Source organism: Panthera leo, chromosome B3, assembly GCF_018350215.1.
Source record: "Panthera leo isolate Ple1 chromosome B3, P.leo_Ple1_pat1.1, whole genome shotgun sequence".
Taxonomy (NCBI): Eukaryota; Metazoa; Chordata; class Mammalia; order Carnivora; family Felidae; genus Panthera; species Panthera leo.
Genome location: NC_056684.1, coordinates 124,316,211 through 124,330,479, shown reverse-complemented (window position 1 = coordinate 124,330,479; position 14,269 = coordinate 124,316,211). Strand labels below are relative to the sequence as shown.

The 14,269-nt window shown below is 36.5% G+C and overlaps 1 protein-coding gene across 5 annotated transcripts in view; it reads left to right on the top strand.

The window, feature by feature from the left end:
* Positions 1–13,604, top strand: part of CEP128 (centrosomal protein 128) — a 383,862-nt gene extending 370,258 nt beyond the window's left edge. For 4 of the 5 annotated variants that reach the window (XM_042943963.1, XM_042943964.1, XM_042943961.1 and 1 more), the window contains 2 exons: positions 3,272–3,380; positions 10,849–13,598. In XM_042943963.1, coding sequence (XP_042799897.1) covers positions 3,272–3,380; positions 10,849–10,976 — 237 coding nt within the window. In that variant the 3' untranslated portion in view covers positions 10,977–13,598. Of the gene's footprint in view, positions 1–3,271; positions 3,381–10,848 lie in introns of all 5 variants that reach the window. The other variant, XM_042943976.1, reaches the window with a different exon arrangement.
* Positions 13,605–14,269: the final 665 nt, after the last annotated feature.

Genomic DNA, 14,269 nt, shown 5'->3' with positions numbered 1-14,269 from the left:
TTCCACTTTATGAAACTAGAAAACAAATAACAAACCTAAATTAAAAGGAAGGGAATAATAAAGAGCAGAAATCAATGAAATAGCAGAAAAATGAGGGAGGGGCATGAAAATTAAACAGGACTTTTTGAAAAGATCAAAAAATTTTAAAAACCTTTACCCAGCTCAATTAGGAAAAAGAAAAGGCACAAATGCCAATATTAAGACTGAATGAGGGATATTACTAGAACTCCCATAGACACTAAGAGGGTATTTAGGAAATATTAGGAATATTAGCATACTGACAATAAATTTGACGACTTAGATTAAATGGATATTAAAAAACACCCTTAAAATGTGTCACCTCATAATTCTACTTCTAGAAATCTATGTTAATAAATTTAAAATGTGGACCAAGCTTTAGTCACAAGATGTTTATCAAATTATAATAGGAAAAAAAAAAAACAACGGAAATCAGTCTTACATTTCCAACAATGGGACATTACTCAAATAGACTATGTTATAACCATAATGATAATAAGGACAATGGTAGAGGAAATTCCTGTATCTAATGTTACATGAAAAACTAGGAAACAAAACTGTCAACAAATATAGAATCCCAATATAAAAAGGTATTTATAAAGAAGAACCAGAAAACATACCTTTACATTAGGCTAAAGGGCTATTTTTAAATTTATTGCATTATTTTCTTCTCAATTTCTTCTGTATTTTCCAAATTTGCTAAGAATGAAATATGTCAGTGACATATTTTAATTGTCATATGTCAATAAGCTCGTTTATTTATAATTGAAAATGTAAATTATTCTTTTTCTGTAAATAGAAAAAATATAACTCACACTTCGATGCTAGTTGCTTTTGTTTTAGAAATTTAAAACAGTGCCTTTTGGGAAGAATGAAAAGGATTTGAATGTCTTTGGGTGCTTTATCCTTCCTCTGGTAGGCTCATCTTGAGGCTGTCTTTGTGCTATGTTTCATTCAGCAAGGCGCCCAAACCTGCAACTCCGCTCCTCTTCTCTCACTTTTTCAGCCCAGGTATCAATGGGCAAAAAGCATTTGCTTCCCTTATTTTTTCTTTTTCTTATTGGCCCATAATGATCAAAGCCTCTGTTAGTGGGAAGCCATTTATTATGCTTTTCTCCTTCATGCTTCATTTCATATAGAAGCCATAATTAAATGGAGATTTCTAGCACTGGTTGAGAACATAACTCTCCTTTTCATTTGTGCATCTTCCAGCTCCACCCAGGCCTTAAGTATTTCATGTCTGAACTGTGATAAGCTAGCTCTGTTGTCCCATGTCAGCTCATATAAGTAGCTATTGAAATACACTGGGGGCACAATATATATCCTTTTCTTTCCAGAGATCCTATAGTGAATGATTTTTAGTTTTTTATGAAATCCCCATAATTAGTAAAAACCATAAGTCACTTAGGTAAAAAACCTCAGGGCCTTGACCTGAATAGACCTAAACTTCCTTTTGGTACATGAGGCTAATTATCTTGAATCATCTAAGGATTATGTCCATGCTTTTAGCTCAGAATAAATGGGCCTTTTACGATTCTATATAAAATCGTTTGTTTGGGCTTTTCTTTTGGATTTGCATACATACGTATGTGACAAATAAAATGTTAACTTGGTACCTGATACAGAAAATGATAACTAATTCATCAAATAGTCCTGTGGCATGAGGCCCTATTCTGTGGGTCCATGGTTTGAGGGATCTATGTGGACCACCTAGACTCTGGCAGCATTCATGATCCCTTCTTTGCCCTTGATCCCACAGTTATCCTCAATTACAGTGTTTTCACTGGTCTTCCCACTTCAATACTTATGCCATTCTCATCTGTTCACCACTTGGTGACCAGAGTATCTTTGAGAAATACATATAAAACCTTTGATTTTAAATCTTTGATTGCCGTGTAATGGTACTTAAGAAAAAGAAATCCCAGATCCAGATCCCACCTCTGGATATCACTGTATTCACTTCCCCCCCGCCTCCCAGTTCATTGTGTGGAAGTCATGGGCCTTCATACAATTCTTCAAACACACTAAACTTTCTCACTTCTGCACCTTCACACAAGTCTGGTACATCAGCCCCAGACCACCATCTCCTGCGCCCCCTTACCTCCCACTTCCTCATCCTCCACTCATAAGTTTCTGCCTGGCCAACTCATACTCGACATTCAAATATTGCTTTAAATATCACCTCCCAAGGGGGCCTCCTCTGGACCTCTAATCTGAATTTAATTATATCCTGTTCTTCTTACAGTACTCATCATAATTCTTCATTATGTTATATTCTGTGTAGTTTATTTGGCGCCTTTCTCTTCTGCAAGCCTGAAGGTTTCATAACTTCATACCTCAATATTTTGTTGCTCTTTGACCAGTGCATACTAAGTACCCAATAAATTATTGTTGCATGAATGAATGATTGGGGGGGGGGGGAGAGGAAAAAAGCAAAGTGTTGTGTAAGTGGTTAGAATACATTCAAGAGAAAACAATTACAATTTCACTATTATAAAAAAATACATTAAAGTATCTGTTTTTAATCTAATTAATAAATTACTTGAAGTTAAAATTCATTCCCATTTTCAGCTAAGATTTGGGTACAAGGACACATTCATACAGTCCATGAGGAGAGGGCCTTATTCTCTATTCACGTAGTTTATGTATTAAATATTTGTTGAATGAGTAAGGGAATTAGTGTAATCATTATGGAATGCAGTGTAGCTAAGTGTATTTAAAAACATCAAATTGTTTTTATTGACCCAGTATTTCCACCTAAGAATTTGTCATAAGGAATAGTCCTAAACATAGAAAAGGTTATATATTTAAAGATATTCTCACAGTGTTATTTATAGAAGTAAAACATTGGAAACCACCTAAATGCCGAATAAAGTAATAGCTAAGGAAAGCATAGTTTATCCACTCAATAGTAAATGAGTAACACAAGCTAAAGGTTAGGATAATATACAGACTTCAAAAGTGCTTAGAGTATTAATGTAAATAAATGAAGAACACAGTTTTAGAACATGTATAAATCCTATCCACAGGAAAAAAAGACTAGAAAGAAATATGTCATGCTGGTACAGCCATGGGTGATTTCCTTCTTTCTCTTTTTTAATGCTTTCATATTTTCTTTAACATGCACATATTTTTTTTACAATTAAATTGTTGTATAACATAGCTTGTATATTGACGTTCAGTTTCATTTTCGGTATATTTAAATGAATCCCAATCCTTACATTTTGTAATCATTGAACTGACTTTGTTTTAGGATGACGGAATCTTTGCTGAGAGTTCCCATGCTCGTAGGTTAGACCACTCCCCGTCTTGGCCTGATCGCGGTCACTTCCTGTCTAGTCCACGATTTTCACACTTGAATTGTAAGTAATGAAGTCCTGTACCAGTTTTTAAATTGGATTTAAGGAAAGGCAACTCATGGAGAGATTAAAGTGTAAGGCAACCACATGATAGTAATATTCATGTTAGGAGTTTGAAGAAATTGTTATTATGAATCATACATGTAACATTTATATTACCCAATTTACTAAAAAGTGTATGGAATCCCTTCTTTTTAGTCCTTACACTTTTCAGAAAAACTTACAATGAATCGCCAAAGGTAATAATTTTACTTAAACACATATTTGTACGTGGAGGTTTCTGGTAACTGTGGAAGAGTGGGTAAAGGAAGTTAGGTAATATTATTATAAAATTCAAGTCATCAAAAAGTAGAAAATCTTTTCATAGAACTAATCAGAAATATATAATCTTGTGCAAAGAATAAGGATACTAATTTGGTTACTGGCTGGATTTCATTCTGTGAATATCCTGTAAATGTGTATAAAATGTTATCAATGTCAGTAAGGTGTGAATCTGTTGACCCAGGATACTATCCACACCATTTCCGCCTCTTCTTCCTTACTATACTTATTCTTCAAGTCCCAGCTTGTATGTCATGTCCTTAAAGAAGCCTTTGGAACCTACAGGTTTAAGTATGGTGTCTGTTAAAAGTGCCCATAATGTATTAAAGTTTTCCTTTAAAACCCTTCTGATTTATTTTTTTTATCTGAGTGGCTTTGTGTTTAGTGATTAATCTCTTCATCAAAGTGTGAATTCCATGACAGGAGTGATGTCTGTTTTGTTCACCACTGTTTCCTCAGTGCCCTACATAGTACTTGGAACATAGTAAATGCTCAGTTAATTAGATGAATGAGTATATGACTCTTTTTTTTAAGTCCACTTTTATCTAAACTATTGGATCTCAAATGTTATTTCATGGATTCTTATTTAGATAATCATTTAGCTCCTCAGTTTACCACAGGCATAGAGTTTGTATATTAAATCTGACAACTCTGTCATTTAAAAAATGCAGGTGCTATAAAATACAATACCAAAATAAGCCACAAAGAAGTAGGTCAGATCCAAAAGTGATCACTCTCATTTTTGCTGATTTATATTCATGCATTCATTGAATAAATATTTATCAGTTTCTGATAAATGGTTTGGTTTTCATTATATCATTATTATTTTATTCTAGAGACTGAGCATCTTCTCTTTCCTGTCCTAACCATTTTACCAAGTGATTTTATATAGCTGCATAAAATCCCTGCTGTTCTAATCTGGCAGCTGCCCTCCAATATGGATTGTATCTCGGGGCGCCTGGGTGGCTCAGTTGGTTAAGCATCCAACTTCAGCTCAGGTCATGATCTCACGGTTCATGGTTTTGAGACCAGCATCGGGCTCTGCGCTGAAAGCTCAGAGCCTGGAGCCTGCTTCACATTTTGTGTCTCCCTCTCTCCCTGCCCCTCCCCTACTTACTCATTTTCTCTCTCTCTCTCTCTCAAAAAAAATAATAAACACTAAAAAATTTTTAATAAAAAAATATGGATTGTATCCCAAGTTGATTATAGTACCTCAGAATCTGATATACACATAGGCCAAATTTTTTATGTTTCATGTAAAGAAATGGAAAATTTTCCTCAGGTCTGTTTCATGTACATAAACATGGAGGAGAGGAGAGTAGGGACAAAGCACCAGCAAACATCATAGTATCCCACCCATTAAGACATTCAGGAGCTTGGAGATAAATCAGCACCATGATAGGAGCACAGAGGTCAGTATTCTGCTATTTAATTTCGCCATGATGACTTTCCTAAGACTCCATGGAAAGACACCTAGTAAGTAGTGGTTGGGAGACATTGTGGGAAAACATCAAGATTTTTAGATTTTATTAAATATTATGACAGGCAGTGAAAGAAACTACATCCAGCTTTTTACTCAGTAGCATTTCAAGACCAGTGGTGGTCATTTCTCTGTGAGATATTCCTCACAGGAAGCCATAGGTTTTATATAAATATACTGGCTCAAAAGGAAGTAAAGTTAAATAAGAATGGGAAAAATATCATTGAATACATAACTTGGATATGAAAATACATATTATAGTCTCTGTTGTAAAATCTGACTGAAAAATTTAGCTTAAAAAGTAAACCTCTTCATTAACTTATTGTTAACTTATTTTATTTATTTTTTTTAAACGTTTATTTATTTTTGAGACAGAGAGAGACAGAGCATGAACATGGGAGGGGCAGAGAGAGAGGGAGACACAGAATCTGAAACAGGCTCCAGGCTCTGAGCTGTCAGCACAGAGCCCAACGCGGGGCTCAAACTCACAGACCGTGAGATCATGACCTGAGCTGAAGTCGGACGCTTAACCGACCAAGCCACCCAGGCGCCCCAATTTATTAATTTATACTTTTATGCTTTACTATTCCTCTTTTTGACAAGCCTGTTTTATGATTTTCCTCTCTTCCTACCTGCGTGCTTTCAAGAATACTTTTAAAAATTTAATCATAGGTGCCTTATTGTTAATAACTTTCAGTGGTTGAATTGAACTTATTTCTAGAAATCATAGTTCTTCTTATTTACTTTTCTGATGAACTTTGAAATTTCTGTGTTTTTCACAATGTGGTATTTTAGATCACCCTGAATGCTTCTCCATTTTTATAGCACAATTTCAGCTTAGTTATAGAAATTGTCCTATAATTTTTCTTTAACCTCCTTTTAAACCTCCAAAATTGAAGAGGAGAGATCTCAAGACCAACAAAGAGAAAAATGAGCCTATAATAAATTGATCACACAGAGAACAGAATGTGTCTTTTAAAATAGCATTAATGTCCTCAGAGATAGAAAATATTACATCCATTAAAAAGAAGAACAAGATGCTATGAAAAAGGAACACAATATAAGAGGTCTCAGAAATTTAAAATATGGGGACACCTGGGTGGCTCAGTTGAGAATCTAACTCTTGATTTCAGCTAGGTCATAATGCCAGAGTTGTGGGATCGAGCCCCACGTTGGGCTTTGCACTGAGCATGGAGCCTGCTTGAGATTCTCTCTGTCTCCCTCTGCCCCTCTCCCCCCACTCAAAAAGAAATTTAAAATATGAAAAACCAGAAAGGTGGAAAACAAAGTTGAAACCACAAAGAAAATAGAAGAAAAAGAATGGGACTGTAGGAAAGAAAAGATATTTAGAAAATCCATTCCAGAAGAATAGTACCTGGTTAGTGAGGGTCTTGAGAGGAGAAAACAACAGCCTGGAGTAGGAAGGTTAGAAGGGCCCACCCAACTGTCATCCTGAGATTTTTCTTCACCCTCTTCTTGTGCTGATGCCCAAGTTTCTCAGAACACATGCATCCTCTGTTTGTCTCAGTTCTTTCTTTTGTGGTTAGCACATCAAAGAAAGAAAAGGGAGGTAACTGCTTTCATTCTTTGTACTTCAGAAAATAGATTTCTTCTATTCGCCCTTGAAGAGACTTTGGCTAGCTATAAAATTCTGGGTTGAAAATGACTTTCCTTCTGAAGTCATTGTAGTATTCTCTTCCAAAATCTAAATTGCTGTTGAAAAACATTGTCTTTTTCTTTTGACCCCACTCCTCAGAAGCGATCTTCTCCACCATCACTACCACCCAACCCCCAGCCCTGGGACCTTTTAGGATCTCTTGTTTAACCCCAGTGAGTTTTGTGATGATTTGCCTCCCTGCAGGTCTTACTTTATTTGCCTTTCTAGCTATTTGATGGGTGGGCCCTTTTAATCTGGACACTCATGTTCAGTTCTCTCAGATTGATAGAAGAAAGGAAAGATTCCATCAGGAAAATCTTTAGGAAATAAACAAACTGTTAGGTTATTTGATTCAGTTGAGCACTTAGAAGAAAAACTACTGAAAGACATATGGCAGATCTCATTGAGCAATTAGAAATAATTAATGATAGTCTCAGAGAAAGAGCAAATAAAAAAATAAATAAATAAAAACATAGGTCAAATAATAACTCCAGGGGGAAAAAATGGGCAAGAAAAGAAACATTGTCATAGTATACTTATTAGGTTTGTGTGAGCCATGTTTACGTAGTCATGATATTATAAATACTACTGACACAACTAGAAGTTCAAATGTAACTATATAAGGAGGATGGGGTGAAGGGAAGTGGATGGGTGTGAATAAGTCTAAAAATGATAAATCAGAAAATAGCAATATAAGCTGCTTTTTCTTACAAAAATTGAAGTAAATACAGAAAATAAAGCTAAAAGAGTTGATTGTGGTTGACTCTGGGGTGCAGGATTGTGGGACTGGGAGGGAGGAGGTAAGAGGCTGCTGTCTTCCTGTGTGGCCCTTTGGTGCTGTTTGATAGGTGTATGTACACTTTGGCTAAAAAGGCATCTTGTAAAAATAAAATGCTACTGAGAACACCCCAGCTTTTATGTCTGACTAGCAAGTATTCGATTTTCTTGTTAACTTCTAAATGGAACATGAAAGCTGGGGGTTGGAGTTTAGAGCAGTTTAGACCTGTATAGAGATGTAAGGAGTAAATAACTGTAGGTGCTGAGGCAGACATGAGTTTATGAGCCCACAGAACAGGCTCCTTCTTACTCAAGTTGGGATTTGTACTGGATGAGGCCCTTTTGTCTATGCCGTAGATGCTAAGGCATTCGTTCTGCTGACTTAGGTGCCCTGTCAAACTGTGACCAAACTAAAGCATAGAATCACTGACCATGGAAAAAACAAAGGAAATGGGAAAATACTGCATAATTTGTGGTCTCTGAAACGATCCAGCATTAATGAAAGTTTGTTTTAAGTAGTAATTTATGTCAGCTTTGTGTAGTTCAGGTCAATTCAAGAAAAGGTAGATTCCTTCTGCCAGTAAGAAGGGAAGAAATGTATAAATTGTAAGTTTATATTACCATTGGAAATAGGAACACAGAAATCCATTATTTAGAGCCATGATTACTACCAAATTTATCCTGGCTGGCTACAAGTGATGGCCGTGGTTCAGGACACTCTTTTAGAAGGCTTGGATTCCATTACCTTCAGCCTCTAGGACAGTGGGGGCTTAGAAGGAGAGACTTAATAATGCCAGCTTTTGAAACTGTCATTTTTACTTTTTATAAGTAGTGACTGACCACTAGTCTCCATGTATAGCTCCTTTTAGGCTAAAGGAACACAGCTCTCAAGACAGGGCCCTTACTCTTGGGGCCAGGACTAGACTGGATTTGAGGGAGGACTATAGTAATCTGATGATTTCTCGAAATCTCGAGTCCTTTGGGATTAAAATGCCTAATGTGTGTGGAGTTGGTACTAAATTTTAAAAATAAATGCAGATTTCAAATTTTCTGGAATTCTAAAACTGTTATAAATAATGTTTATTAAAATAAACAAACCCCAAAGAAAGGACTATGATTTTTCATGGGGGAGGGGGGGGAATGTTACAGGATTTTGTTGTGAATCTTACATATTAATTTAACTTGATATTCTTAAAAAAGCAAATCAATGAAAGTTGCTAAAAGGAACTATCTCTCGCTTTCTTACTTCAGTTTACATTGCTATGAAAAGAAAAGTTATTATTCTCAGTTTGCGTTTTGAGATGCCTTTAGTGGGAGTTTAAGTCCCTCCAATGAAAAACAATTTATCTACAGCAAGAAAAGCACACTCTTTTCACTTCTGTGTTGTACTTCAGGATCCACTGGCTGTGAACTGCCTCGTATGTAATCTGTCCTCAGCCTTGCAGAATAAAATACCAAAGATCTGTGGTATTAACAATGTGGGGTTACTGGGTGCCTGGGTGGCTCAGTCTGTTAAGCTACCGACTTTAGCTCGGGTTGATCTCACAGTTTGTGAGATGGAGTCCCACATCACGTCGAGCTCTGTGCTGAGAGTGTGGAGCCTGCCTGGCATTCTCCCTCTCCCACTCTCTCTACCCCTCCCCTGCTTGAATGCTCTCTCTCTCTCAAAATAAACAAGTAAACATTTTTTTTAAATGTGGGGGTACTGATAAAGGTAAAAAAAAGTTTCTTGTCCATTAAAAGATTTATTTCATGGAAGCACAAGTTTTTTGTCTCTCCATTTTATAGGTTCATTTTATGTGATGGTGATTTTTGTATGTGAGACAATCTTTTCACTAACTAGTCAGGTGTCAGATATTTTTAAATAACTGAGTTCTGATTATAATGATGTACAGGGTACTCTGTAGATGCTGTCTAGAAAGCAGCCAGAAAATTGCCAGTTGACTGTCTCTTAAAGATCCCATAAGTATATTCACTTCTTCAAACAATATTTACTAAGAGGTTATGTAAGAGGCTCTCTGTTTGGCTTGGGGGGTATACAGTAGTGAACAAGACAGAAATTGTCACCTCTCTCATAGAAGAAACAGTGGTGGCAAGTAAACAATTTAAAATGGTGATTGGTGCTGTGAAGGTAAAATGAGAGGAAAGCGCCTGAAAAACAGGACTGCTTTAGATCAGTGATTAGGAGAGTCCTTTCCGAGGAGGTTACAGCTGAGCTGGAGCCTGAGTGGCAAGAACCAGCTGAGCTGAAATTGGGTGGGAAGAGTTTTCCTGAGAGAGGGAGCAATAAATATGAAGGCCACAGAGAAGAAAAGGGGTATGGTCTTCTAGAGAGTTGGAGCATTGAGTGAGGGGGTCTGGGGGAGAGAGAAAGGAAAGGTAAAGTTCCACGGGAGCCTTTTTGCCACAGTCCCATGTTTGGATTTCATTCTCAGTTTCCTGGGAGGCTGTTGGAGGATGGAGGTGATGGGTTATGTGGGAGAGTGACATAATCTGATTGACCTTTTGGAAAGATAATTCTGGTTGTGGTGGTGTGGGGAAGGGGATACAGTGAAAATGGGAAGAGAGAAAATGGTGGCTTGGGCTGAGGCGATAGTAATGGAGATGTGGTGTGAAGCCTGAGAACTAGGGTGAATTTGGGAGGGAGAATGTTCAGTATTTACTCTTAAGTTGGATGGGGAGAGCAGACAGGACAAAGGAAGGAGGGAACTAAGGTTTGAGAAACCAGGGTTGGAGGGGAGGAGTATATCAGTTCCTAAGAAGGAGAAAAGAAGGAATGGGCAGGTATCAGAGATTGGAAATCAGGCAGGCAGATTTCCCTTACGTAGTTAGACATGCCTATCTGGAGCTCAGAAGGGAGGTAAGTAGGTAGTAGGAAAACAGTATACCTAGATTCCAGATCTAGTCTCAGTTTGTGTAACAAAGAAGATTCTGTAAAAAGAAGGCCCTGAACATTTCTCCCTCCAAAATTCCGTGTGTGCTTTGTATTGTTATATATTGACCAAACATACATCTTCCACTCTCAGATACTCTTCAGATCCCTCCCAAATTAAATCATATGAATAAATGTTTTCCAAAATACAGTGAACTTATTACGTTTATTCCTACACTGAAGGTCTGTTAGTCCTTGTAAAGTTTACAAAAAACTAGATCAGATACAATGATTACTTACAATTTTGTCAGCCCAAGGATTTTATTCATTTAGTTTATTTTTGTCTTTTCTCTTGCCTTTCCAGCATTTACCAAAAGAACAGTTACTCCAGATTCACCTTCAATCAAGGAAGATGCCAGCAGTTTACCAATGGATGGGACAAGTCCACAGTCTAAAAAGGAGGAATATGAAAGCAAAAAAAGCAAAATGTAATTTGTTGCTCTACATGAGTGTTTCACAAATAATAGCATATCTGTCCTTGTTGCAGTCTGGCCTGGATTATCAAGCAGACGTATCTACAGCTTCTGCTCTTTAGCATTGCCAAACACTGACTAAAATAACACCATACTTGGTCTTTGGAAATTATAGAAGTTAAACTAATCCAAGTAATATCAGCTCATGAATGGCATACAACTAACTTATTGGCAACTTATACCAGCCGAGAAACAGATATTTTTCACTTTGCATTTTCCTTTTTCAGGCATGGTCAGCCAGTTTTTGAACCAAAATTTGGATATATAATTGGGATGTTTTAATAATTACTGGCCAAACAGGAGGGAAATGAGTTCCCCTCGAGGCAGAAGTTGTCAGCACTTTCGACTCAGGGAGTGTTTATATACAATCGATTTTTAAAAATGCTTGCTCCCTAATAAATTATCATGTGTTATAACATGTCATGGAGATATGCATATATAATACCAGACGGTCTGCTTTATAAACGCTCAGGATTGTTACATTCATCATCCCAGCAGTCTGTTAGTACATGCAGTATCTTAAAATTTTATTCCCAATCATCCATTTTTAATAGCAATAAAGAATTTACAAGTGATACCTGAATTGTAGAACACTGTAAAGAATTCATAGCACAACTTATTTATTTATCTTTTTGTGGCCAAATGTCTCACTGCAATCACTTTGTCATATTCTGGACCATCATTGGCTTTACTCTCACCAGACTCAAAGTTCCCAGAGTCCTGTGTCATGAGATTTACTCCGCAAGAGTTCTCTCATGATTCGGTACTATCTACTTCAGCATCTCAGCCTTCTTTGACATCAAAGTGTTTTTAAGAACTTACGCTCTTTACATGCTAATCTACCAGTGGAGAAAGATTTCCAATGATGCTAATGAAAGGTAAAACATCCAGGAGCTAAATCCCACTGGGTCATGATGGAAAATTCTTCGTAGGGACAAGGGCAATAAAGCAATGCCTTCGTAATTACATTTGTGCTCTTTAAAGTGTACTTGCTTATTCTCATATTTGTGAAGATGCTTCTATTTCCACCACCATGTCTTACTAACTTACTATATTTGAATGTCCAGAGCAAATGACACTCTTTGTTTATGAACTTGATTGGAAAGGCTACTACAGAGAACAGAGATCTTTGTCTCAAAAGATTACATAATACAATCTCCATAAGCTCTGAGAGTACAACCATGAGTTTTACCATTTATTCATGACAAAAATCTTTTATTGAGTTCCTACTATGGGGCAGTCATTGCGCTAAGAGGGAAAAAAGAGACATAAACAGCTATGCATGACCCAAAGTTTATTTGGCATTAGGAATTGCATGAAAAAGGAGTGATGTGTTCAGGCTAGCTTGAGAAATTCTGCATTAGACAACATTAAACAGGTTTGGTTTTGTTTTGTCTAACCTCAGGACTTCAAGCCGTTAATGTGCTAATGAGCACTGTGGGGTTTAGTGGGAGTAGCCCTTTTTGAAGGAGCAGCTCACAATCCTGGTGTTTCTCAGAACCTATATTACACTATAGTAATACTGGGGGTATTGAGAAATTATGTCAATATTTTCATTGATGTGTTGACCAATACTATAATATTTTATCTCCTTGGATCTAAGTGACTAACTGGGAAGAAAATAAGGAACAATATTAACACATTTTATTTAAATCCTATGGATAAAAGTGAGTTAAATAGCTTTTCCCTTAATGTGTTAGTAGGAATGCCATGCACTCCATTCTTTTTTAGTAGGAATTGATTTAAACCACTCTTAGTACCTCTGTGGCCATTAAAAAAATTACACCAGGCCAGTTAGACCTGAAAGTTGAAGGTAACACAGGTTATTTACCTGGAAAATCCTTGAAAACATATTAGCTGATGATTTTATAACAGAATGGAGAGGGACCTTATGAAAGACCTTTTTTAATCTGAAAAAAATAAAGCCATTATATCATATTATTGAAGGCCTTGTGCTACTGTTGGATGAATGAAGGTGTCTGACTTTAAATATGGAACACACAAGAACTTCAAAGGCAAAGTCAACTTTTTGTGAGCAAAAATTTTGTCAAAATTCCTTGGCCCTCTGTTTATATGGAATTGAATCCAAGGACCTGTCTTCTCAGAGGATTTTTTCCTATCTCTTGCAGTCAGTCACTGTAAGCTCAAGTTGGAAATCAAAAGGAATGCTAAGGAAACACTAATAGCTTGATTTGTACATTTCAAAGCCAGCAACTGTTTTTCCTTCACTCACCCCTTTGGCAGAATAACCTGTGATATCAGCCCCATTTGAGTTGTGGTTGGTCAGCCATATTGCTTATAGTACTGGGACATTGGAAGGGATCAACCTTATTCTTGCAGTGAGCCTGGTCCAAGACTTAATTTGAAGATTGACCTTTTTGGTTTAATAATTTTGATTCTTCTGGCCATCTTTCTCCCTAAACACACTAAACTTCCATTGAAGTTACTGAAGGCCACAGAAGGGAGAAACACAGCTGGGAGAAATCTGGCTGGATGTTTTTCCCATTGGCTAAGGTTATTATTATTTCCTTGACTAGTGTCTGATTTAAAGGTTGGAAACTGGTTGGTTACATAACATCTTATGCATCCAGTTTCCCAGAATCACCGGCTTTTCTTCTTATTGTTACAGTTTACATATCTTTACTAATAAAAGATATAAATTCTATAACTTAACAAAAAAGTACACATAAGGCATTTGAATTTAAAGGTTACATAGATTAGAAGTGCCTACCTACTTAGCTAAGAAAACAAGCCTATTTTTTTTTTTTTTTTTCATTTTCATCTTTTCAGCTATGGTTTTTGAGGCTCTGGTCAGTGGTATATGTAAGGTGTATTTACACTCATAGTAATTGTTACATTTTCTTTAATGTGTATTAAAATAGCAAATATTGTTTTAAATGGAGCCAAATTCTTACACATAATTAGATGGGTATATTTACTTAGCCAGACCCTTTTTAGGAAAGGGTTAGGAATCTCAAATTGTTTTACTCAGGTTTTGTACTATAAACCCAAATATACATCATTTAATAGCCAAGAATAGGAATGATCATTGAGTAAATTATTCCTTTTCCAAGATTCTTACACCCCCTCCTGAAACAAACTATCCCGGTATTTCCTCTTAATTTATTTTTTTTTAAAAAGAAAGAAATTTGTGATGTTCATGGCCTTCAAATGAGGAAGCTGTCCTCACGAAGGCATCTGGTTTTCTTGGATCAAAACTACCATGAACCTTAAGCTGGAAAGAAAATTTGG